Source organism: Crocodylus porosus, unplaced genomic scaffold (genome assembly GCF_001723895.1).
Source record: "Crocodylus porosus isolate Cpor-Errol unplaced genomic scaffold, CroPor_comp1, whole genome shotgun sequence".
In the NCBI taxonomy this organism is placed as follows: Eukaryota; Metazoa; Chordata; order Crocodylia; family Crocodylidae; genus Crocodylus; species Crocodylus porosus.
In genome coordinates, this window is record NW_017728906.1 from 30,655,538 (window position 1) to 30,680,637 (window position 25,100).

The 25,100-nt window shown below is 40.1% G+C and overlaps 3 protein-coding genes and 1 long non-coding RNA gene across 8 annotated transcripts in view; 2 read left to right on the forward strand and 2 right to left on the reverse strand.

Annotated features, from left to right (window-relative positions):
- JAM2 (junctional adhesion molecule 2) overlaps positions 1-14,780 on the forward strand; it is a 50,448-nt gene extending 35,668 nt beyond the window's left edge. Inside the window, exons 3-10 of one of the 3 annotated variants that reach the window (XM_019528773.1) lie at positions 250-363; positions 2,622-2,774; positions 4,050-4,252; positions 8,257-8,359; positions 10,193-10,300; positions 11,436-11,451; positions 12,761-12,797; positions 13,951-14,780. In XM_019528773.1, coding sequence (XP_019384318.1) covers positions 250-363; positions 2,622-2,774; positions 4,050-4,252; positions 8,257-8,359; positions 10,193-10,300; positions 11,436-11,451; positions 12,761-12,797; positions 13,951-13,983 — 767 coding nt within the window. In that variant the 3' untranslated portion in view covers positions 13,984-14,780. Of the gene's footprint in view, positions 1-249; positions 364-2,621; positions 2,775-4,049; positions 4,253-8,256; positions 8,360-10,192; positions 10,301-11,435; positions 11,456-12,760; positions 12,798-13,950 lie in introns of all 3 variants that reach the window. The other 2 variants (XM_019528771.1, XM_019528772.1) reach the window with 2 other exon arrangements.
- Positions 12,279-25,100, reverse strand: part of LOC109305730 — a 16,143-nt gene continuing 3,321 nt past the window's right edge. Inside the window, exons 2-3 of the long non-coding RNA XR_002099687.1 lie at positions 13,300-13,305; positions 12,279-12,501 (exon numbers count right to left, since the gene is read on the reverse strand). This is a non-coding gene — a long non-coding RNA (uncharacterized LOC109305730). The remainder of the gene's footprint in view (positions 12,502-13,299; positions 13,306-25,100) is intronic.
- Positions 17,856-24,808, reverse strand: ATP5J (ATP synthase, H+ transporting, mitochondrial Fo complex subunit F6). Of its 3 annotated transcripts, none has more exons than XM_019528776.1 (4): positions 24,711-24,808; positions 23,858-24,034; positions 21,248-21,372; positions 17,856-17,984 (listed from the first exon to the last, which is right to left on the reverse strand). In XM_019528776.1, exons 2-4 carry the CDS (start codon positions 24,025-24,027, stop codon positions 17,956-17,958), a joined length of 324 nt encoding a protein of 107 aa, XP_019384321.1. In that variant the 5' UTR covers positions 24,028-24,034; positions 24,711-24,808; the 3' UTR covers positions 17,856-17,955. The 3 variants fall into 3 exon arrangements, with proteins under 3 accessions (XP_019384321.1, XP_019384320.1, XP_019384319.1); XM_019528775.1 differs by lacking the exon at positions 24,711-24,808 and adding an exon at positions 24,578-24,601; XM_019528774.1 differs by lacking the exon at positions 24,711-24,808 and adding an exon at positions 24,421-24,536.
- The window catches only part of GABPA (GA binding protein transcription factor alpha subunit), a 42,611-nt gene continuing 42,527 nt past the window's right edge, over positions 25,017-25,100 (forward strand). Inside the window, exon 1 of the mRNA XM_019528770.1 lies at positions 25,017-25,100. The gene's annotated coding sequence lies outside the window, so the exon portion shown is untranslated.

Below are 25,100 nucleotides of genomic sequence, written 5' to 3' on the forward strand. Positions count from 1 at the left end.
CAACCCAAGCAGCCAGCCTGCTTTAGGGTCCTCAGATATTTGTGGCTGGCAAGGGAAGCTGTTTAACTTCTGTTTTCTATTCCTTTTTTTTTTTTTTTTTTAACCCTGGAAGTCAGTTTTGAGAGGACAATTTGGCACTTACTGAATGTATTTTTGATTTCATACAAGAAATATTAGGATCATTTCTTATCTTTGTGAGGCTTAAATCTGGGATAAAATGCTGATCATTGCCTTGCTTCTTTTTCATAGAGGCTATTCTTAGCTGCCGACCCTCGGTTCCAAAGACTATTACTCCAAGAATAGAATGGAAGAAAAGAGGAACTGGTGGAGTCTCATTTGTCTACTATAATAGTGCGTTTACAGGTAAGAGGCTGCAAACCTGAAGATTGATGGGTTAAAATGATGAAACTGCTAAAATGCAGCTTGGTTTCTTTTCTGAATATTAATGACAAACAAACTTTCCAGACTTTCTTTGTGATGATGAAGAATATCCTTGACTTTGTAAATGGCTTCCTAGACTTACTAAATCTTCAGGAAGAGGAAGCCTGAGAAAATTATTTTCACTGAGCCTTTGACAATGAGTTTCTCCTTGATTTATAGATTAAGTTAACTTTTTAATTTTTTTAGTGTCTTTTGTTTAGGCTGGAAAAAAATGACAATGCAGTTCCCTGAATCCTTCCAGAAACTGAGCTATATGTAAATAAAGAGGAAATGACCTATTCTTATTGCAGCTTTGCAATCCTCTAGATATGCATCTGAAAGATATTTTTAATATAAAGCCAAATGTTTAGGAATGGCTGGAATACAATTCAATATACAGTTCATACATACAATTCAACAATACATTTTAAATGCATCCTATTTTATAAGAGTAGAATCCAGGAATATATGCACATCTTTAAAATAATTTATTTGGCTTTTAAATTTTGAGGAAGAAGTATGTCTTTAGTAAGTAAAGGTTGGGGAGGAAAATAATAAAACTAGAGCTATTTAGTTTGCAGAACTTACAAGCAGTGCTAGTTTTATTGTTAGACTTGCACATTCCTAATTATGCCTATGTTTTGTCCACGGAAGTGGCAAGCTTGGCAAATAGACATTATAAACTTCGTATGCAATTACATGCAGGTATTAAATGCCCATGTTGCATATTTCATTCCAAATATACTCAGAGCTTTCATATGGCCACATCTTTACTAAACCATTTGTGACTTTTGTGACATTTTTTCACCTTCCAAGCAGAAGGCAAAATACATTTATACCATGTAGACTAACCAAACAACAAATCTGTGTCTGTGCCTGTGTAATTTCTATATGTAGTGCACAGTTTCATAGGCCAAAGCTCACTTAATCAAATACTGACTTTTTTTCAAGCCAAGCAAAAATTTTAGTCTTTAATGAAAACTGATAATCACAAAGTTCAGGTTTTCTATTATGAACTTTTTCTATCTTCTGTTAAAAAAAATTACTGTAGGGTTTTTTCCTATCTTCCTCTCCCATATTTTTCCCAGAATTCAAACTTCTGAAAGAATTTTGTAATTTTATACTACCTGCAAAAAAAAAAATATTTCAATCATCGACTATGGAGAAAATCAGCCTGCAAGGCCACATCTTCTGTCATGAATATCATATTAAACCTTCTGATTCTAAACCATAGAGTTTATGAAGTCCTATAAAAGCATGCTGGGGACTTCCTGTGCTGCCAAAATTGGAAATCTTAGTATTCCAGCACCTATGTTGCTGGACACTGTGTGCATTTCATAGGTAATTCATTTGCCTTATGCTCAACAGGGATAGTCTTCACCTTAGAGTATTTAATTCTGATCATGAAAATGTATAGTCTGTAACAGCAGCTAACAACCTTTACAAGCTGCAGGTGGGAACAACCCTGCACCGATCTGACGTGGGCTGCCAGGGAAGCTTGGGCAGCACATCAGCAGCTGAGATATGTGCCTGTTTCTGCACTTGAGTCAAGCAGCTGGGAGCTGTACCCATGCTGCTGCTGCTGTTGCTTCCCTCCCCATTTCTTCTTACCCTCCTGTCTGTGGCACAGGCACAACTTCCAGACCATGGGGAATTGAGCTAAAATTGGGCAGCAAGAATAATACCTAATATATTATTTATATTTATAAAAAATAAATATTTATCACTGAAAAGTGAAACATAAATATTTTCAACCCTCAAAAAGCAAAAAGTAATTCCTATCTAAATGTCTTGTGTCATGTCAAAACTAGACACCATGCTAGAGACTAGCCAAATTTATGGGTGATGGACAGTTGTTGAACAGAATGACTGTAGATGTTTCCTTTGGCATCTCCAAACTAACATTGGTGGATACCAGGAAGGGCAATGGGTAGGAGATATGCCATTGCCCTCTAGATATGCCTGGTTCAGTGCTCTCCCTTTAAAGCATCCACTCCTCCCACCATCAGAGTCTGGTTTAGATGGACCCAGTATGGTACTTCTAATGTTTCTATGGAAAACAAGCTGAAAAATCCATGACATCTTTCATTTCTAGAATGGACTTGATCCTTAAGAAATACATTTCTATCTGTCAGATCACCTCTGGGGATTTTTGGTTGGTTGGTTTGTTTTCTTTACTTTTTTTGTTTCCTTTTTTAAAGGTGACCTTAAAGGCCGAGCGGAAATGTTGAATATCGGCATTCGCATTAGAAACGTAACCCGAAAGGATTCTGGAGAATACCGTTGTGAAGTCAGTGCACCAGGCAAACAGGCACAAGACCTGGCAGAGGCTACCATTACTCTCACAGTGTTGGGTAGAATCTTCAGTTTAACTATCTGGGTTTTTGTCAGAAGGGTAGCAGGTAGTGGGAGGCATAAACACTGGTTGTCTCTGTCTGTGTGGGGGGGCCTTTTTCCAGGCATTCTCTTTGTTAGCAAAGGAGATTTGTTCATGTTTGCATTTTGTAAATATGAAAATGCTGAATATATAGTTTCTTTGATTGAAAACGTTACTATGAATAAGAAACTAATACTAGTAATAAATGTTGTTACTGATTATTCCAGTTGTCAACACTCAGCAAGCATACTAATTCTCATTATGTGGAAAAATTACTTTTATCCAAATTACAGCCATTTAGTTGCTGATGGTTTAGATAAGTACATCACAGTGTCATCTATTTGTAGCAGCATCTGTCACCATTATCAGTTTCTCAAACGTTTCTCATTTGTTGTTTGGAGATACCACAATTTCCTCCCTGCATTTAAATAACTAAACCCTTGACAACTTTGATACCAGTTGATAAATTTAGACTATTTTTAAAGACAACCTCAGAGCCCTTTCTTTCACTTTCTGTGCATTTCCCATTAAGAAAAAGTGCAGAGGAAGGAGCAGGTATGTGCATACACATATATACATTTTTACTCTCCATCCTCCTCTTCTTTGGGGAAAGAGAGCTTACAAAAACAAAAAAAGTGGAAAAGCAGTTTTCTTCTCTCAAAATAACTATTTTTTAAAAATGGATTTTTACATGAAAACTTTTAAAGAGAGAATGAGAGGGGTTAAAAACAAGCTTCAAAAAACACCTACCCTGTTTTGACCAGTCCTCACAACTAATTAATAAAAAGGAACAAACTGAGGAGACACCACTCCTAAAAGTATTTCTAGCAAAATTGAACTGAAATTAGAATCTTTTTTCAATAAAAAGTTGAAAATTTAAATGGAAAATTCTGATCTCCTTATTCTTTTGATGCACTGCTTCCTGTTTGAAGCTATGTGCTGGTAGATGGAGTAAAGGAGTGAAGGTTTGGAAGCTGATCTAGGACTAGAATTATATGGTAATGGGTGGGGCAGAGCAAGGGAGACGCAGTAGGGCATTATGGGGCTGAGACCAAGCCATTCCTTCCTATCGCTGGCTCCTGGTCTTTTGGCCCATTCTTTCTTGGCTAGCCCCCATTCATCTATCTTATTCTTTTAATATTGAGCAATTTTGACACTCCTTGTATGCTTAAGTAGAAATTGTAATAGAACTGTAAATGCCACTTGACAATACCTGTACTACTGGAAAAACAAATACAATTTTGTTCTTCAGTGGCTTCAGCTACTCCAATATGCGAAGTGCCCAGCTCAGCAATGAGTGGAACAGTAGTAGAACTGCGTTGCAAAGAAAATGAAGGTTCTCCTGCTTCTGAGTACAAGTGGTTTAAGAATGGTGTTGCTTTAGTGGAAACTTCAGGAATAGGCAGTGCAAAAGCAAACATTACTTACGTCCTAAATAAAAAATCTGGAACCCTGGTAAGATCATTTTGGTTACCTCTTTCTTTGTTATCTAAAAAGAGTTTAGAGGCATTACAATAGTGTATGGGAGGCTTGCTTGAGAACAGGGGCTATATTGAGCTAGGTAGAATAGGAATAACATCCCTTGCTTATTACATGACAAGACAAGTAGATGAAATGGATAAAATCCAGTAAGACTGGATTGAAAGAATGAGGTAGCAATAAAAAGTCAGCATTATAGTTGTCAGTTACCTAAACTATGGCATTTGTGAATGATTTGGTATCTCTCCACAGAAGTAGGTGTTGAGGAGGCTTTTAAGAGGATAAAATGGCAATTAGAGATTTTTTAGAAGGGGCCAATGGAAGATACAGCTTGTGAATGGAAATAAAAATATCTAGCTGGACCATAAAGGGTTCAGTCCTTTACCAGTGAAGTTAGTGGATACAGGAATAGGTACAAAGTGAGCAGAGGTATAATTTCCAGAACATTTGGAAGATGACCAAAACCTAGTTGTATTAATGATATCTTCTAAGGTAAGGTTTTAAAAATGGCTAGTAATTTCCATCATCTTGCTTTTGTGGATGATAAGTATTAATACCTTAGAGCAGGGTGCCAAACTCATCCAGCCCCATGGACCCTTCTTCCACCCCCTAGCTTACCAGATCTGGCGGCTGCTCCAGTTGGTCCAGGACCTGCATTGTGTGCAGCGTGGATCCTGGAGTGGCAGGAACAGGCACTGCATGCAGAGCAGTTTGGCTAGAGGGTCTTGCCCCTCCACTCTAGGTCAGATCACCTTATTTGGTGACAGAAAGAAACTTTCCCCATGGTCAAATTGGTATGTGGAGGGGTTTGCTTTCATCTGTAGCAGGAAGCATGGATAACTTCCTGGGATATCTTTTTTTTTTTTACACCAAGATGTGGCTGATGTGGTCCCCCTGCTTATCTGTGGCAGGTTAGGGTGTTGTGTTAGGGTCAACTGTAGTTTTTACTAAGATTATGGATTTGGCTTATCCTGCCTCAGACAGGGGATTGGACTAGGTGACCTTTGGAGGTCCCTTCCAGCCCAACTTATCTATGATTCTATGTCAGGGTAGGCAAAATATGGCCTTCAGCCCATAAGGCCATTCTATCTGGCCCACAGGGCCTCTAAAAAATTTAGAAAATTACAGGAACCAAAGGCAGTAGGACCCAGGGGAAGCCTGGCGGGCTCCCACAACAGCAGAGCCTGCCCAGCCTGGCTTCCCCAGCTGGAAGCCCCAGGCTGTCCCACTTCTGGCCTGGCACCATCTGGCTGCCCCATGCTGGAACCTCAGGTATGGGGGAAGGGTAGGGGAGGAGCCCAGGGAAAAGCTGAACACAGGTGCAGGGGAGAAGCGGCCCCACGCCTTCCCTGTGCCGAGCGCCCCGCGCTGCAGGTGCTTGCAGCCCACCTGGGGCTGCCTGTGCCTGCTCCCAACAGCCTTGTGTGGGCTGCGAGCAGCTGCAGCAGGGAGTGCTGGCCGCGGGATGGGGGAAGAGCCGCTGGCTGGATCTGGCATCATATGTGGCCATAGGTGCTGACTTTGTTTTTTGCCAGTGCGTGCTTGCAGATGTAAAAAACAAAAAAAACCCAGCAACCTTCCCTCCCACCCTGCCTAAAATGGCGCTTTACTTTTAAACTTGGTGTATTCTCGCGCAAAGCCCCATGCATACGCAGAGGAGGGAGTGCATTACTTCAACCCACAGCGTCTGTAAAGATTGGACGCTTTAGTGGGGCTTTTTTGGCACTTTTATGTAATAGCTGATTAATCAACTTTAGCTAAAAGCACCAAAAAGCCCTGCTGAAGCACACAATCTTTACAGATGCTACAGAGCCAGATTGCTCTGCTTCTGGCAAAGCATGGTTTATTTGTTTGTTTTTGTTGGTTTGTTTTTAACATCTACAAGCACTAATACAGCCATGGGTTGTGGGTGGTGCTGAGCACCCACTAAGTTTTTTGGATGGGTGCTCAAGCTTCAGAGCACCCATGGAGTTGGAGCTTACATGTGTCACACAGTCCTGGAGTTGCTGGGGTACAGTGTGCATCCCAGAGCTGGCTCTGTGTTGTACAGTCTAGCCCAAGCAGGTGCTACTTGTGGGACGGTACCTGCTGTGGCCTGTCCGAGATCCACATCAGAGCCCCCAGCCAAACTGTACCATGTGTATCACCCATTCTGGTTGCTGTGGGATCTGTGCTGCATACATCCACTCATGATGCAGCCTTAGAGCATATGGGGTTGACACTGTGTGGGGTGTGTCCCAGGCCCTACCCCTGGAGCTAGTCCAGCACATGCCATGCCCCATTTGGGTCTGCTCAGACCCAGGGTTAGCACCAGGAAGCAGGTGGCAGGACTCCATGCGCCAGATCCAGTCCTTGGGCCATTATGTTTGACACCTCTGTTCTAGAGGGTAGATGACCAGAAGCCTCTCTGATAATGAGGGTTCTTTAAGGTGCATTGAGCTGGGTATCTAGAGGTATTAGCCTGTTTTATAAATCTTGACTTTGCATAGCTCTCCCTTACCATCTTTAGGTATAGAATGAGTAGGGGAAAACTTAATGAGATTTATTACAAATACAATGATATGGGTTTGTTTTATAGAGAAAGAGAAGCTGCAAATAACCCCACACAAATGCACAAAACTTTGAGACTTGCTACATATGCTAGTGGACAACTTGAGAACATGCCAGTGTTGTGGCTGTCAGACAGAACCAGTTTTTAAATCACCAAGTTCATTAATTTCAGGTTAAGATTAGCTGTCAAAGCTACCTCTCTCTTAACATTTATCGTATGAAACTGACATCAGTAACAGCATACTTCATTTTTTAAAAAGAATAAAATAACCAATAATTTTGAGAACTGCTTGTGTAATCAGAAGTCAGCAAGCTTTTCAGGTGACAGGCCAGAATGACCCAGCCTGGATCAGAGGTGGGTAGACATGAAGATGGATACTAGGACCCCACTGCTGTTGCTTCTCTCTGCAGCTTAAAGGGGAGAGCAACTGCTGCCAAATACTATGTTCACAAGCCAAATCCAATGACTCCATGGGCCAGATTTGGCCCCAGGCACCATGGATTGCCAACCCCTGTCTGGTCTAGATCAGTGTTGCTCAACCCATGGGTTGCAAGAATATATTAAAGGGTCACAAACAAACTTAAAAAATGGATTCTCTTTTAAAGGAGAAAAACATGGGAAACCATGGCTTTTCCCTTGCAGGCCGCCAGAGGTCCAGCTTGTGAGGGCCGGTTGGGGCCTCGAATCCCCACACACCCCTCTGCCCCATACACGGAGGGGCTGGGGCCTGGGGGCAGTAGGTAAGGAGTGAGGGGCACTAGGTCGGGACTGGCCATCAATCTTTACAAATGTGTTCTGGTACAAAAAACATTTGAGAACCACTGGTCTAGATGATGTCCCTTTCCTTTATTTTCTAGCTCTAACAAACCTACTGATAGTATTTGATAACTAGAGCTAGTTGGGAAATTTTCCTTTACAATAAATTTCTGATGGAAAGTGTAGTTTCTGTAAAGCTGACATTTTTTCACCAGAAAATACTGATTTGCCAAAAATATGAAACACTTCATTTTGGGGTAAAATCCATAAAATGGAATTAAACCTTTCTATTTGAGGAATGCTGAAACTGAAACTTTTCAGGATTTTTTTCATGGAATGTTTATCATTGGGAAATGCTGAATTAAGAGTAAAATAGTTTGTGGGTGGGGGCTCATAAACTGACCTTGGCTAACCACTGACTGGAATATTGAAGGAAATTAACTTTTAACTTAGCATAGGCAGATAGTGGGGTATATGTTTAGGAGCTAATCTAAGATGAGGAAGACACTGATTCAAAACGCTGCATCAAAAGTGGAAAGCTGTTGCCCTGATTTTTGTCTAATTCAGGATAAAAATAAACATGGGTCAGAATTTCATCCTGCAGGAAATTGCATTTTCCTTATCCCTTTTGATAACTATGCCTCTTCTGCGTTTGCTTTTTCTATTTTAAAAGTTGTTTAACACCGTTTCAAAGACAGACACTGGAGAATATTATTGTGAAGCCTTTAATGGAGTCGGACTTCCCCAGAAGTGCTCTGTGAAGCGAATGCAAGTGGGTAAGTGTCAAAAGCAAACCAAGGCCAACAAACCTTCTGACAGGAAATATTCTGTTGTACATTACATGTGAGAAAAAGCTAAGATAGGGTTGAAACTACATATTTTTATTATTAAGTCCACCTAGTACTAGAATGAAAGGCAATTATGTGATGTTTGTTGTGAGTGCCATTTAAAGAGGCATTTTGTATGTTTATATATTTCCACTTTAGAAGCAGCAGCACAGAAGATTGTATTTACAAATTTTACCAAAGACTGGCTAGTGGGGAGTGCTTTAGAATGATCAAGTGGCCAACATCCAGAAGATTACTATGCCTTAACTCCACAGAACAATAGTGCCTTCTGTGAATATATTAACATTTAAGAGTATTTTTGCAGATGCGATAAAGCATTATCTGCAAGTCTTGGTTTACAGATATTTTCCTTTTGAGATGCTTTTATAAAAGACCTTAATGTAGCAAGTTTAAAAAAAAGTATTTCTTATCAGAAAACAGTAATAAAGAACTACAGTAAATAAATAAAAGTAACATTTATATCTGTTTACAGGAATGCTGTCAAATTTGATAGACCAAAAAAAATGTTGTGCTTTCTGGTGCTTATCAAGTCTGCAATATCCATGTAACTTGTTGGATGTAGCCTTTGTTCTGTAAACAAGTACAACTATGTCTTTTCCGTTAAGAAAAAAAATCTGTTCCAGGAGGACATTTACGACTACCTCTGCAAAATACTAACAAGTGCTGCCCATGTGATAGAGTGAAGTTAGTAAGGAAATATTTTAGGTTTCCAAAAGGATTATAATCGACAATGGAAAGTTGATACATTTTGTCAGGAACCTTTTAAATAGTTCTTTACATCTCTTACTCTTAGGGCCTGGATGAAAGCCCACTAAACTGAATGGAAAGTTGTTTTTTAATTGGGTCTTTAAGCCACTTCTAGTACATTTGAGCAAATACTATATTTTATCAAGATTGACTTCATCTGCTAGGAAAATATTACTCCAAGTTAGACTTTGGTGCATCTTGAGATGAGCAACGATAAGCTTTCGAGCTAAAATTTTCAAATGTTCATGCCTGAAGTCAGGCCTTGAAATAAAAAGTGCTTCACTAGAAATCATTTGATTTTTATTTTTATTTTTTTAAGAGGTGCTAAGTCTCTTTAGCTCTCCTTAATTAGTGGGACTAAGGATTGCTCATCACCTGAAAAATATGGCTTCTTCTATTTAGGTGGCCAAATGTGGTTCTGGGAGTATAACTTTAGGCATGGGGGATGGAATGTTTTGGCCTTGATGTTTTTATTATTAAAAAACCTTTCTTCTACTTATGTCAGAAGCCCTGGGGCAGTAAATACTGTTCACCCACATGTAAAGTTACCAGTGGCACTAATGTAATTCTGTCCCAACACTACATCAGCTGCTATGTTAATACTATTTTAATCAAACTAATTTAAAAAAAAGTCTACTCAGAGCAGCTGTTTCCATTTACAGGCTTCAGGATATACTCTCCCTCTGCTGTGTATATGTGTGTAAATTGGGTTAGATTCTCTTTTGAAGAAAAAATACCTCCTTGTCTCTATCCAGATTTTACTCTTTGGTTCCTATTAATACAACATGTATCAAAAAGACTCCTGGTAACTGTGGTTTTTGCTGTGTGTGTAGTTGCGATGCAGCAAATACTTCTTCTGTCAACATTTTGGGTTGCTGATAACTTATGTCCCAGTCATCTACATATTGTTTTCTATAGTTATCAGTGCCTCTGCTGCCAGGAATTCTTACAGTGTAAAATAGCTACTTTGGCAAGATTATTTTTTAACACTGGATTCATTGTTCTCAATTATAGATGACCTTAATGTAAGCGGAATCATAGCTGCTGTAGTAATTGTGGCTCTGATAATGGCATTATGTGGACTTGGGGTATTTCACGCACAAAGAAAGGGTTACTTTTCAAGTAAGTAAAACAAAATCTTTCTTGTGTTATGAACTTCAGAAGGTTTGCTATGTTTAAATATTTCAACCAACTGTAATCAGGAAAAAAAATAGCCGGTAGTCAAGAAAAGTCACTCTATTCTTATAGGGTCTGATTTTGCATGATTAAAGTTAAGAAGAGCATTGCTACTGAAAGTGGAGGAGCTCACCTATATTTAATTGTTCTGCCTACTTATTTTTATCATCCCGGTTTGGTTTTTGCAATAGAAAAAGAGATGGAATTGCCAAGCTTAGTTTCATATGACTACTGAACAGGAATTCAGGCAGTTGAAGCTTCTTTCTTATGCAAAGATGAGAATGTTCAGGAATAATAGAAAGCGTTAAATCTTTACTGATGGTTTTCCCAATACTCAGGAAGTGAGCTTAGCCAGTCTCTGAAGAAAATTAACTCTGACTTCAACAGAGGCAGAATCTAACCTAGGTGACTGCTTAGGTACAAAGTCTGTAACTGAAGAAAGAAGTTATCTGCCAAGTGTGTCATGGAAGGAGAAAGCGCCATTGTGGGTATAAGAGCACCTCTGGGGAGTTTGAATCTGCAGGCTTGTCTGCAGGCCAGCCTTGCATTTGGATAAAGATGGACTTGCTGGCTCCATCTGCTGGGCAGTATAAAAATGCGTGTCAAGAAATGTTTTGCTTTTGTTGAACTTTATTATATAGCTAGTTGCGGGCATTGGAGGGCAGTCTTCTTATGCTATTGACAGTAGAGGCCACAGAGTGTAGTACAGCAGGCATACATTGATGCATGAAAATTAATCTGTGTCTGAAAGAGAATATTAAATTCCTGCTTTAGGGTGGCAGGCTGATTTTTTGCAATTGGATTCAGAAAAACAAGCAGCTGAAAGCTTTCAGAAGTAAATCAGTAACTTTAGAGGGGAGTTGTCCAGCTTTGGAACAGCATCGTGATGGGCTAATGCAAAGGTCTGTCATTTGCTCACCCACATGTGAGAAGCTAAATTTAATTTGTGCTGCCAGAAATTAAGGGAAAACGAAGGGCAAAAATCAGCAGTCCACAGCAGATGTATCAAATGATGTTTGTCAGCTGGGAAAGTGATTTTACATTAAAAAGATATTTGTTTTTCTTTCCCCTCTGCCCCCAGAAGAAAGCTCTTCTGGGTAAGTATAATTATTTGATGTTCATTTGTTTGTTCATTCTCTTGCATATCACTTTTAGTAATGGAAGGGTTAAGTTCATGTCTACTTATGATGTACAAAATGTGATTTATTGATCGGAAGAGCGGTTCAGCAGGGGGGAAGGGTTTTCTGTGTGATCCTAAGACATAGTTGTGTGAGATTTCCAGAATTTTACTTTTAATTATTTGCTTTAAAGTATTCTCCGGTTTGCTCGTTTCTGTTGGGGGTGTCTGGATTTTTATCACTATGTTTTCTAATAATCTGTCGACAAACTTCAGACCGGCTGTAATAAATGAGCCAAACACTATTGTGAAACGCGTAGAAGTAAACTTTCAGGATTATAATTCAGCTCTCCAGTTCAGATGCAGGCATACATTTGGTCTGCCTTAATACGTAGTAGCTAATTAGCTAGGTCAAAAATGGGTACCCAAATCTGCATCTGCTGACTGAAAATTAGTTGTGAACCAGGATGAAAGAATATTCCTCAGCCTTTCCCTAGGAAATATACCAGACTCTGTGTTTTGAGAAATTGACAATTGCCAGTCTATTTTATGAGACAGTCTGAGTTATATATCCACATATGGAGCTAAAATTCTGAGCTAGAACTAGCATTTTTTTCTGGCTTGCTAAGTTCAGTTTTTATAGCTTGCATCATCATGTGTGGGTAAAGAAAAGAAACAAGTAATTTATTAATTTATCTTAAAAGATTACTTTTAAAAGCTTCTTGGAAATTATTTTCAGTGGTTACAAGCTGCATATGCAGCACATGTAGGAGCCTTAAAATGATAAGCTAGTAAAAGCTAGTTTGGTATAATGACTTGGCTGCATAGCTGTTTCCAGAGTATTTATTACAGGTATTGTAGTGGACAAGTGGCAAGGAGCATGCCCTTAGTATAGAATAGAAAATGTTACTATTATTTTGTGCCTCTGAAAGAATATTTTGTAGCAAAAATTTTCCCCCTCCCTCCATCACTGAGTTGGTTAATTGTAATCACTAAAAATGGTTAAGTTTCTATCCTTCACTAAGATACTCTAAAAGTCAGATCAGAGCACGAAAAATTACATTGCCAAACACACTATTCTGAAATTCAGTGGGTTCCCAAACTCAATGTTTGCTGATTGCCAAGTCTTATTAATCTTTCTGCAAGATAATTACTGTTATACACTGGAAGTCAAGATGGGGTTCTATGTACAGTGGATAAATCTGTGCTAAAATAAGTTACTCTTGAAAGTTAAAAGTATAAGCAGAGAAATCAAATGGCTAATCTTCCTTTATTTGCTCTATTAACAGGAAGAATTCTGACCATCCACCTACAGCAAGTGAAAAGGCAAGTATTTTGCACTTAGCTTGGGTATTTATAGACTTGTCCCTGAGCCCACCAATACACTTCTCATAACTACCCTCTTTAGTGCTAAAATGAGTAAAGACTGCTAAACAACTGGTATTTAGATGTAGTGGTTAGTCCCAATTCATTTTAGGTGAAGACTAGCAGAGGGTTTGTTCTAAGAAAACCTTGTTAAAATGAGAAAAAATTCAAAGGAATTAAATACTGGGATGCCACACATCCCATGCTGTATGGTGAATATAATCAGAACCATCTTTTCCCTTCCTTTTAATAAATGGAAGTTTGTTGACATGTGCATCACATATGACCAGTTTCTTCCTTCCAAATGATCGCCAATGCTTAAGTTGAAAACCTGTGAACACAGTATCTGTAATTCTCATTCCCTTCTGCCTCAGTCAATAGCACCTGTTATCCTCCACACCACTTGCATAACAGTGCAAAACTTGCTAATTTTCATTCTCCTAGCTCATGAGAGGGGATTTACCTGGTCCTCCATTGTTTGAAGGGATATAGAGTGAGGAGAGTTTTAGCTCTTGCTCCAACGTTGAAATGAGACCTCTGTACTCGAACCCAGCAAATGAGCATGTATTAGACTTGTGGGGGGTTATGTCAAAAAGAATTAGCTTTTATGTGAAATTCTATTCTACCCGTAAATCAAAACTTTATAAACAAGGCTTATTTCCTGTTCCATTTTCTTGGCATGCCCTCTCCCTTCATTTAATTCTGAGGAGAGGGACGGGAAAGAGAATCTGAGGAATATTCATCAACCTTAACAACATACATAATTGTGTTCTGCTGAAATTGTACTTCAACAGAAAAGTATTTTTAAGATAGAAAACATTATTATAGAAGCCTTAACTATTTTTCTTATTCTTAAATACCTCCTAGTGACACACCTAGGTCAGTCTTCAAGGTCCAGTATTCAGTTGCTGTGAGGAGTTCCATCTCATTATAAAGATTTTATCATATTTCTGGGTAGAATATGCATGATGTGTTAGCTGGTTCCATTTTCCAACCTGGAGTCCCAATAAAGTTCTGCTGAAATGCGTGCAATGAATGCTAAGCTGGATGTTCTGCTGAAAATATGAGAGCCATTACTCAAGTGTCACCTTACTTGTTTCTTTTCTTCATTTAGAATTTCAAGCACACCAAGTCTTTTGTTATTTAGAAGATTTCAGCCTCTGTGAGGGACACCAAATTCCTACTTGTTATACAAAACATCAAAGGGATTTTTAAACTCTATTCTGCAAATATTTTTATTTGTTCTTTTTGGGGTACATACTGAAAATAAATGTTGGAATATTCAGGATCAGATGATACAGACTTTCTTGTGAAAAGTATTCCAGCTGTGTTCATGTTTATTTTTTTTTAAATATCACTTTAATTTATGGATAGCAGTAAGTGGATTATAAAGTAAATCGTGTCTATGAAAGCTGCTCTTCATCCTCCTTATATGCATATTTAGTAAAGAAATTTCTGGCTAAGCAGGATCATGAGCTCTACAGATTCGTTTTTTCTACGACCCTTTATTGGAGGCTACTCTAGTAGTTTTTCTTGTCTGCCCCTAAAAGGCAATATGAAGGGCTCCAATTTTGCTGTTTAGTAGTACAGTGTTCCATGTTTACTAGTGCCTTAACTTTTTCTAACCTATTTGACAGGAAGTCAGTGAACAAGTACTCTGAAACTGCTCAGGAATGAACTTGGGCTGTCCTAAGTATTGTTTACCTTCTGTGTAATATAAAGCTTCCAACCACTGTTATGCTGTATAACAAGTGTTAATATTTGTAGCTCCTTTTTCTACTGGAAGGTATAAAGATTTGTCAAGCTTTCTCTTTGCTACAGATTTGTATGTGTACATTGCACTGTGATGGAAAGTGGTGCCAACAAAACTAATGCAGCATTACTGCCTGGATTTTGTTAGAAAAACAGTATTAAGAAATAAATGGCCCATAGTGTCTGACATGATTGATCTATTGCAAACTTATTTTCAGTGCTCTGTAGCCATCACTAGTTTTACCATGGTGTTGAAATTTGTCTTTCCCTGTATGTGGAGTTAGTTGCCTTAGCAAGAATACTTCTGTCCACAGCTGTCACCTTTAATGCCAACCCTTTTGAATCTCAACTAACGAAGAACCTTAGCAACAGGAAGGGGAAGTAACAGGTTTACCAAATTTGCTTTAGTACCTGCAATACTACACAACCTGCTTAGTCTCTGAATGATCCTATAGGTTTGTTCACATGAACTCATTAAGGTTTCATTGCAGAAAGGCATTTGTATTCAGGACACCATAGACCTACTTGTGCTTAAGTTTCGTTTACATAAATGTGAACATGTCCAGCACCTGTCCTGAGTACAGGTACAGTACTTTAGGTTGGTTCCTTTTGCTGAACTTCAAATAGCTTGCCTTGTTTCAAATGCTGGGGAAGCAGAGCATAACTCTGAAAGTTTCTGGGGAAATCGTCTGTTTGCAGAGAGGAAAAAAAAAAAAGTGGTGCTTTACTTTAAACTTGTGGTGCTTCCATGCCAAGCCCAGCATATGCCCAGAGGGAGCACGTTAGTTGCACCTGCCTTTCCCAGTGCCAAAGAGAGCAGGTACTTTAGTGGGGCTTTTTTGGTACTTTTACCTAATAGCTGATTGAATCAACTTTAGCTAAAAGCACCAAAAAGCCCCACTGAAGCACCTAATCTCTACAGATGCTGCAGAGCTGGGTCAAAGAATGTGCTCTGCTAGAAGCAGTAGTGCATTTTTTTTTCATGTCTGTCAGCACCCTTAATTACTATTGTAGAATAAGCTTCAGAAACACTTTGGTAACAACTTTTTCCCCACATTTTCTATCTATATGCTGCAACTATTTAAATCAACAATATAAAACTGCTTTACAGAAATGATGTGACAACTTTAAACAGCTGAAATCTTTAGCACCCAGATAAACAGGTTGAGGTTTATAAATCATAGAGTACCTGTTCTATGAAATTTGATCTGTGTATCACATACCACAAAGTTCTACCCAACCCATTATATCAAGCTCAAAGCCATTAGGTTAGGCCAAACATTTCAGTCCTTAAAAAGTGTATTACAAGGAAAACAGAAGAAACTAAGATACCACTTAAACAACTCAGATTCAAGTCCCTGCTCTAAGATCTCAGGCAAATGCCCTGACCAGTAGATGAATTGGTTGTCATTAAAACACCTGTCTTTCTCAGCTGATCAGGATTAATAGTACGTCATCCTTTTATTGCTTCAGGTTCTCTGCATTCTGATGTTTGCCTTAGTACTTGGTATGTGAAGTGACTAAGAGCTTACATACTTTGTAAGGTCTGTCAGTCAACCTTATTGCATGTATCAGGTGATTTGGGCATGCTTCCATCAGCTCCTTGTGTGCCACCTTTATCTTTTGCAGCTTCAGAGTCTCACTGCAATTCTCCTGATCTTCCCCTCAACCAAGTACATTGTATGTGCTCTACCCTCTTCCCAATCTCTGGGAGATTAAAGAAACCATACCTTCAAACTTGTTCTTCCTATCCCCATTTTTCCCTTGGCAAGGGTTTTATATGCTGTCCCACAATATTATAGGAGTACTTATAAACTATGCAGCTTTACTAAGATGCTAACTCCACCAGGAATCTGCAACCTTTCATCTCTTTCACTTGTGTACTGGACTGACATTCTGAAGAATCACACTATTGACTTGACTTAACTATAATCTTTTTGACTGCTTTTATGTTCAAGTATAGGTATGCTATACATTAGCCCCTTCATGGAAAATTGGTTTCTCACCTGTCAGGAGTAAAAGTGACAAGGGCACAGGAGCGGAGGTATTCATTCTGGACATTTTTTGAAGTTCAAGCTAAGGGAAAATTACCTATACCAGGAATCTAATAAAGTGGAGGTAACCCTGCTTTTCCTGGGGACTTCCAAGCAGAAGGCAGAACAGGGTGGTTTCTTAGAGATTAACTGGTTCATAGCTTTCATAGGCAACAGCCTGTTTTATCAGTCTGTTCACAGCATCTAAGTAAGGCTGTTGCCTATGAAAGCTCATGCCTCTGTGAACCATACTGGTAACCAAAGCCTCTCTATTCTAACAAGACTAACCTAGTTAACTACCTTCTCTAAGAATTCCCAAGGGCACTGGAAAACAAGCTACTTGTATACAACATTCTCATCTGCCAAGAGGATTAGCATTAAATTGCTAATAGTTGATCCATGTATAAGGCCTGTTTGCTCACATCTCTCATCTACATCTTTAAGAGGCTTACAAAGGCTTGGCAAGATTCTGAGGACGGGTTTATTAAAGCAGTAGAGGAAGTACAGTGTAGGAATAAGAACTGTTCAGACCTAGAGACAGTCCAAACCCCAGCTGTTGGGAGGAGAGAAGGGGGGTTGGTGGTGAAAGAGACCTACACCCTGACTCAAACCAAGGCTTATAACAGTTCAGTAGTTAGATTCAACAGCAATCTAGTAAGAGGCCAACAGTGCCATGCAGTCAGTCAGTTCCTCCTCCCCCACACTCCATAATGTTTCTGAGCAGATACAAGTAGCTTAAGCTTGATGTGATAATGGGCTTTTCTAAAACAGTAAGAGCTAGAAAGTTTAGATTCAAATTCCAAAGAAGATGGCAGCCTGCAGAAGAGGCCAATGTACCAATTTGTCTAAATCAGTTCAACTCATGTGCAGTTGCACAGAATCTTCCATTTAAGTTCACAGAAGTCTTTAGACCTTCACTACTGCAGTAATATAGCATGGAACAGCCACATGGATATATGAGTGCTTTCCTTACATGTTTTCTGAGGTTTATCACTCATAGTTGATCCATATGTAAGGGCATATGCTGACAGCTTTAAAGACAAAGCTATTTTTTGTATTCCTCTTTGTAAGTTTAAGAATTAATGTAATCTTAAACAAAAGATGAGACTTCCAAGTGCATTTTAGCATTTTTGACCTCCAAGGGAGGGTTTTACTAAAAATGGCTATTTGCAAGAATAGAAATATGTTATGCTGAGTTTAGAATCTATACCACAGTTCGTAAAGTACAAGCATGTGAAAGTGAACCACAACATTTATTCAGTTACAACTGCCAGCCTATCCAACAACAGTTCCATGAGAAAACACTGCTGCTTGGAAAACCCAGACTTCCAAGATCACTTCTGAGTTGCTTCCAAGTTGGGTTCTAAAAGGAGAAAAGAAAAAAAGTCATATTATTTTCAGGTTATTCAAACTCCAAATACTACTCAGAGCCACACATCCCTATTATTAGGACACATATACAAAAAAGTTATTAGCAGGTAACTACATATAACAGCTATTCGTAATCAAGGGCTGAAACGGTACAGAGGGACATTTAGCAAACAAGTAATTGTAGCGTGTGCAGCATTTTCCCAAGTTAGTCATTACATACATCAGGAAGGAGACATTTAACTGTTTGTCTAATTACTGTAAAGATCCTTGGTCAGAATGCTGTTGAGAAAACATTAATGAAATGAGAACATATACTAGTTTTCTCTAGCCCAAGTTACCTTAAAAAAACAAACTGCCACATGTATACAGATATGGAAAGGCTAATTTTAAACTCTAATCTACTTTAAAGGAGAGAAGTATTTTACTTTAATGGTTAAATCCATTAAACCATTATGGTATATGGTTAAATCCGCAAAGAGTTTTGAAGCTCTTTCAGTCTCTTAAAGAAAATGAAAGGATTATGGGGAAAGGGGGTAGGGAGGGGACCTGAACACACCTGACCTTTCCCAGCACTACAGCTATATGCCTCATTTTTCTGCACTTATGTTTGTATTTGAAGAGTTCTTGGTAGACAAACTGTTGCAGTCAAAATAAGAGTTTCCTGATAGCTTCCGTATTTACACAAATAGAAGACAGCCCTTGATTCTAAGAGGACCCCAAACACACAGAAGGAACAAATTTGAAAACAATAACCCTGAAATTAAAAATGGCTGTAACCATTTCCACATAGGTCATTTCTGGATAAATTAAGTAAATGAGTACTATGTTACCTATTTGGAAGCTGCTGCAAGTTTTAGAACAGGTGTTCCATAAACACACACTTGAGCAGCACTTTGGCACCTACTTACAAGCAGTACAAACTACATGTGATATTAATCTAAAGCTAAAGGTTTCCAATTACCACAGTTCATTGGGTTGGACCCTACCAAAGTCAACAGTATTTCAAGACATGGTGATCCCATACACACAGGTACTAAGCAGTGCTGAGTTAACTCCAGAAACCCCTGCACAAAGGATTTATATACTAACTACCCCTCCCCCCCCCCACACACACACTCATGATTGGAACTGGGTGTTTGTCCTCTGCCTTGTCTGCATATATATTTTTGGAGCACCCCAGGACTTGTGACAATCTAGTCTGGCTTCACCTCATGGTGAAGAGGTGGGGCACACTAATCATATGCGACAGGCATCATGTTGTGTAATGTTTGCAGAAAGACCAATCCTGACAGTTGGACAAGATAGATACATTCAGTTTGGTCTGTACTAAAAAAAGTAGTAGCAGGTAAGAGTTATTTTCCTTCATAGATCGAACATGTAACATCTAGAAAATGGCAACTCACAGCACTATAACCTCATGTACCTAAGAAGTTGCTAGTTCTAGTCTTTATCAGATTTTTACTTAGTCTTTTAGATCCACCCAAAGCAATATTAGCTGAAAAGTAGCTAAAAAACAAAAGTAGCTTTCAGGCAAAGGGAACCCTAACCTGAAGTATAAATGGTCATAGCAGCCACACGGAGTGGAAAATGAGAGACAGCCAGCATGTCAGATGTAAGACAACTTCACCACCCACCATGATTTAAAATAGCTTTGTGATAAGCTGCAGTTGCAGTGTTCCTGACAAAGGTTTCAAACCGAGTCTTTAGCTTTAGAAATGGACTCATGAACAGATATGTGCCCAACTAGATGGATCCCAAGGTTGTTTAATAATAGTTCTGTGCAAACAAAAGCTATATACCACTTTCCACATTAAGAATGTGTGTTTGTCTCTAGCAAAATAACTTTCACTTATGCACTGGACTAAGGCTTAGTTCTGGTCTTGGAAATGATAGATTAGGCAAGTATGGCTTCAGGCACTCACAGATGTTAGAGGCAAACAAAATCTATCATGAATATGGTCATGAAACTTGAACATAAATAAACCTGCGGTAAACTGGAAAACTGTTCATTTCGTGTCCAAGAATTCAAAGCCGCAGATGTTCAGATGTGTGCTCACTCTGACCCCACTCAAACAAGGATCTGAATCCTAGAGGGCATTTGGCTCTCAACTAAACCGTAAGACTTCAGAAAAGGCTGGATTCTAGTCACTAATTTAACTGTGTCATTATGGGATTTGGCCAAAACCACTGTTTTCTTGGTAAAAAAGGATAAATAGGTATTGCTGCATAGGGTAGACAAACAGCAGTTTTTAGGAAATGTAAGCTAGAGAAGAAGAGGTAGCTTGGTACTTCTGGATTTTGGAGAATGCTTCAAAATTTTGGTCTCTTCAAAATCCAAGCCAAGCAATTTAAAGACATAGAAGTCTGTCTTCATTCACACCTACCTGTCATAATAAAAGGTCTCCTTAACCTGTGAAACAGACAAACTACACTTTTGGAATACAAAAATGGAAAAAGAAAGTAGTAAAAACAAATCTCTCCCTCCTTTATCTTTTTACAATTAGTAGCATCTTGACTATTGCTTTAATTTTGGTAAGGTGACAGTTTCCTAGCCTGTGCTGCTTAAGTTTTTTACAGAGAGGTTCTGCAAATTATTAACCTGCAGCCTTATCTTCTCTTCACTAAACAGTAAAAGCAAAGGAAAGGTTGCAAGACTGTGCTTTTACTTCACAGGGAGGAAGGGAGGAGAGACTGTCTTGTCAATTTACTCATGTGAATTACAAGTTTGTCTCTTATCTGCTGACACCAAAGAGGAAAAAATAGGGGACTGGCTGAAATGACTATTTAGAGAATTCTTGTGCCAACTGTTCCAGGTGCAAGTGAAATTAATATTGTGAAAAGCATAAGTGGAAGCCAAAAGCAGCTGAACAGAAAGTCTTAACTTTGCAAATAAAGTACTAAAAAGAAAAATAAGCTTCTTCATACTGCCTTACCAGTTCTCTTAATCTATGTGTGGAATAACATCAACTCAAAACAAGTGTCCTTTAAACTCCATTGTCATTCCAGTCATTAACTTTTTTGGCTGAGTTTTGACACAACTATCATTTATTACAATTCCTTGCAAAAGACTACTAGAAATGAGACTGAAGCTAATAAACAGCAAGACTAAGCATTTACTTTCGCAATCACTCGAGTACACGTTTGATTCACAGTAGACCACTTTAAAAAGAAATAAAAAAGGTCTCCATCCCACTACTGTGTTTCTCACCTGCACGCTTATGAAAGTAGAATTGGTGCATAAAACTGTAGACTCACCCTCAAATTTAAAATCTGGAAATTTGGTTAGGTCTCCCCCACCGTATAACCGCTGAAGTTTCATTATTTCTTCATTCATGTCTTTCTGATATTCAGGGCTCACATCAACCGGACCCCCTGCTTTCCTAAAATTACAACATTTCTGATCAAACTCTTTATTCTAAACATTTCACACTAAAATCTTCCCTTTTAAACACATTATTCTATGCAAATAGGAGGCTGCCACACCCAACTAGAGAAAGCAGTTCAAATGTTTAAAAAAAAATAAAAAAATCAAGAGATGTTGCCTTCTGGTGTGCTCTACATTAAGCTTAGAGCTGAATGAAACAATCATACAATGAGAGTATTAGACACTGTTCTGCTTCTATAGATTGGACTGCAATTTCTGAACTGCTAACACTCTCACTTCCCAAGTAGCTGTGAAGAGAGAGACATGGCGATTAGTGCTCTGAATAATCCCAATTCCTTCAAGACTTGAGAGTTAAAAACAAGATGATACTATTCTTGAAGTGGTAATTTGCTAAAATAAGGCTCCAGTCTCTAGCAGAAACAGAAATGTTAAGTGGAATAAGGTGAAGAAAAACCTAAAACACAAGTAACTTCCATAAGTAAGAACACATTTTCTAGGATATAACCACCCCATAGGCTACTTAGGTTTACTACCACCCACATGCAGCTTCATGAACATTAAATTACAAAAGTGCACTTTGAAATTAACTTGTCTGCCAATTTGAAAATCCCATGTTTCAGCTACATCTCAAAAATAAGATCAATCCAGTGAAGGTACTTGGATTTATATTTTTGTTCGATACTTTTGAAAGTAAAAAAGCTGTTTATATATTTAAGCATCAAACAAAGTTATAAATCCTAATTGTTCGGCATGAAGATAAATGTTATTTGAAATTTTTACCAAAAATATTTTTTAAATTTGTCTATAAGGTCCAGTCAGCAAATAAAATATTTTAGGCACCTGTAGCGGTCCCAGTTATCTATTGATGCACGCTTAAGCAAGCTTATGAGCCCTATGGATGGAACAATCCCATGTACTGGTACAGGATGGGAGCTGACTGGCTGGGCAGCAGCTCTGCAGAAGAGGACCTGGAAGTTACAGCTGACAAACTGAATCAGCCAGCAGTGTGCCCTTGTTGCCAAGAAAGCTAATGGCATCCTAGGCTAGCAGGTGTGTTGCCAGTAGGTCCAGGAAAGTGATTATTCCCCTCTATTCAGCACTAGTGAGGCCACATTTGGAGTACTGTGTTCAGTTTTAGGCACCCCACCACAGGAAGGATGTGGGCAAATCAGATAGAGTCCAACAGAGAGCAACAAAAATGATGGAGGGGCTGGGGCACATGACTTATGAGGAAAGACTGAGGGAACTGGGCTTATTTAGTCTGGAGAAGAGATGACAGAGGGGATTTAACTGCAGCCTTCAACTATCTGAAGTGGGGTTCAAAAGAAGATGAAGCTGAACTGTTCTCAGTGGTGGCAGATGGCAGAAGGAGCAATGATCTCAAGTTGCAGCAAGGGAAATTTAGGTTAAATATTAGGAAGAATTTTCTCACTAGGAGGTAGTAAAACACTGGAACAGGTTAGCCAGAGAGGTAGCAGAAGCTCCATCCTTGGAGGTTTTTAAGACCCAGCTAGACAAAGCTTTGACGGGGATGATCTAGTTAGGGATGGTCCCGTTTTGAGCAGGGTGTTGGACTAGATGACCTCTTGACATCCCTTCCCACCCTGATTTTCTGATTCAATTCTCAAGTATGGCTCCATAAAGCAGTAAGAGATGTCAAATAAATCTAGAAATATGTGGACTGTTAAAAACCAAATTAAGGGAACTTAATTTCTCTAAATTAATCCTGAAATGGAAACTACAACCGAATGCATTTATTATCATTCCTTTATGCATCATTCAAGTTGCTTAGCATAAGCTTTAAAAAAATATCACTTGGGCTTCAAGAATGGAAGACCCACATACTTTCCACAGTGATGCTAACAATAAGGTTATCAGAAAAGCAAAAATTCAATCTTTACAAAATCTTGTTTTTATTCCACATCAAAACAAAAATAAGGGTACTTTGCAAACAAATGTGAGACAGTCTAACAAGTTAAGAAGAATGTCTTAGGTCTGCCCAACGGTTGGGCATTACCCTGGGTCTCTTCCATCTGAGATTAAATGCTCAATCAGGTTATACTCAGTCTCTCCTTGCAACACAAGGAACATCCATTGATTTTTGTATTGCAGAACAGCTCCAAACAGAAAAGAGATGAAGAGACCCACACAGGAATAGTTAGCCAGTCTCAAAAGTGAGGGCACTAAATAATAAAAGTTTGGAAGGTCCGAAACCAAGTCCTCGCTCTAAAAAAGATGACTATTCAACATTGGCTGAAATTTTGAACTTTTAAAACCGATCACACAAAGTCAATTATTTTCCACCCAAAGAGGCATTTCAAAACTCCCACCCATTCTAGCTAGTGAGTTCTGTACTCCTAATCATGCCCATTAATGAGAGCAAACCCATTTTGACATTTGTTACACCCTTCTCTTTACCATTCCCTTTACCTCATATCAAGAGGGTTTTGTTTGTGGCAAAATTACTGCCATTTACTTACTGGCGCTTTGCACTGTATTCTCTAATCTTGTCCACAAAGAGCTTCTGAACCGGATCCAGCTCCTTTGCCTTGTTAAATGCAATGGCGGAAAGCCCAATGTTCCTTCGCAAGTGCAAGGCGCTGGCAAGACGGAAGAGGGAAGAAAGCCTGAAGATCCGCTGGAGAACCATGGTGACCCTGAAAAATGAGCAGAACGTAACAAGGAGGCTCTTTCACCAACTCTTTCCTTTTTCTACTTGAGTTCACATAAGGGGAAAGAACAGGGGAAGATTCTCAGCCTCACTGCACGCATGACAAGCACCTCTTGTGCTTTTTGCTGTGCTCCTCTCACATGGCTCTGTGCACAAGAGGACAGACCAAGCTCCTGTGGGCCAGGGGAAGACAGAGGGCTGAATTCCCCAAACTAAAGAGCAAAACACACCCTGGCTTCCAAAGGCACCGTGACACTAGGGCTCAGTACTTCTCAGCAGCCGGCCAGGCCAGACACTCCCAGCCAAGGTGACCTCCCCCAGGCCAGGAGACCCCCCAGCCCCTTCAACGCTGCGAACGATCCGCTCACTCTTTTTTAACAGTCGTAACCGCCTTAACGGCCGTAACCCCCACAAGGGGCAACCACCACTTTTCGCCCCGGGGCTACTTAGAGGGGGCGGCCCCGAGACGGCGCAGCCTACAATGCGCCGGGGCCACGCGCGGACCTCAGCGCTCCCGGCCCCAAGTCACCTTGGACGAGTGTCAAACAGCCCTGGCCCCGCCCCCCCCCGCGCGGCACGCCGGGTAGCGCCCGTACGCAAGGCACGACGGGAACCCTCTACCACACCATGCCACCCCTCCCCCACTCTCCGGCGCGGCTGACCCAGAGCCCACGACCGCTGGCGAGAAGGAAGCCAGAGACTGCCGCTGCCACTGCCGCTCGCACGCCCTCAGACTGGGCCACCGGAAGTGCGATAGCGACTTCCAGGTCCCAAGGCAGGGCCGGGAAGTGCCGTGAGAGGCGAAGCCCCGCCCCCGTCGACCGCGGATTGGTGGGGTCGGCGCGCGCAGGGCATGCTGGGACTTGTAGTCCTCGCACCTGCGCGTCGGGGGGGCGCCTGTGGCCGCGCTCCCTCCCTCCCTCCTTGCCCGGGTCGCCGCGCAGGCCTCACTGCCCAGCCCCGAGTGTTCCGGCCCCCTGGGCGCGACCCCCGCGAGGCGACGCGAGGCCCCGGTACGGGGCAGAGGCGCGGGCCCCGCCGTGGGGCGGCGG

Excerpts from the sequence above, each read along its gene's own strand:
- ATP5J (XM_019528776.1), bottom strand. The coding sequence starts at position 24,027 with ATGGTTCTCCAGCGGATCTTCAGGCTTTCTTCCCTCTTCCGTCTTGCC. Across the intron at positions 21,373-23,857 it reads GAATACAGTGCAAAGCGCCA|GAAAGCAGGGGGTCCGGTTG; the intron begins GTAAGTAAATGG and ends TTGTAATTTTAG. Across the intron at positions 17,985-21,247 it reads TCCAGATTTTAAATTTGAGG|AACCCAACTTGGAAGCAACT; the intron begins GTGAGTCTACAG and ends TTCTCCTTTTAG.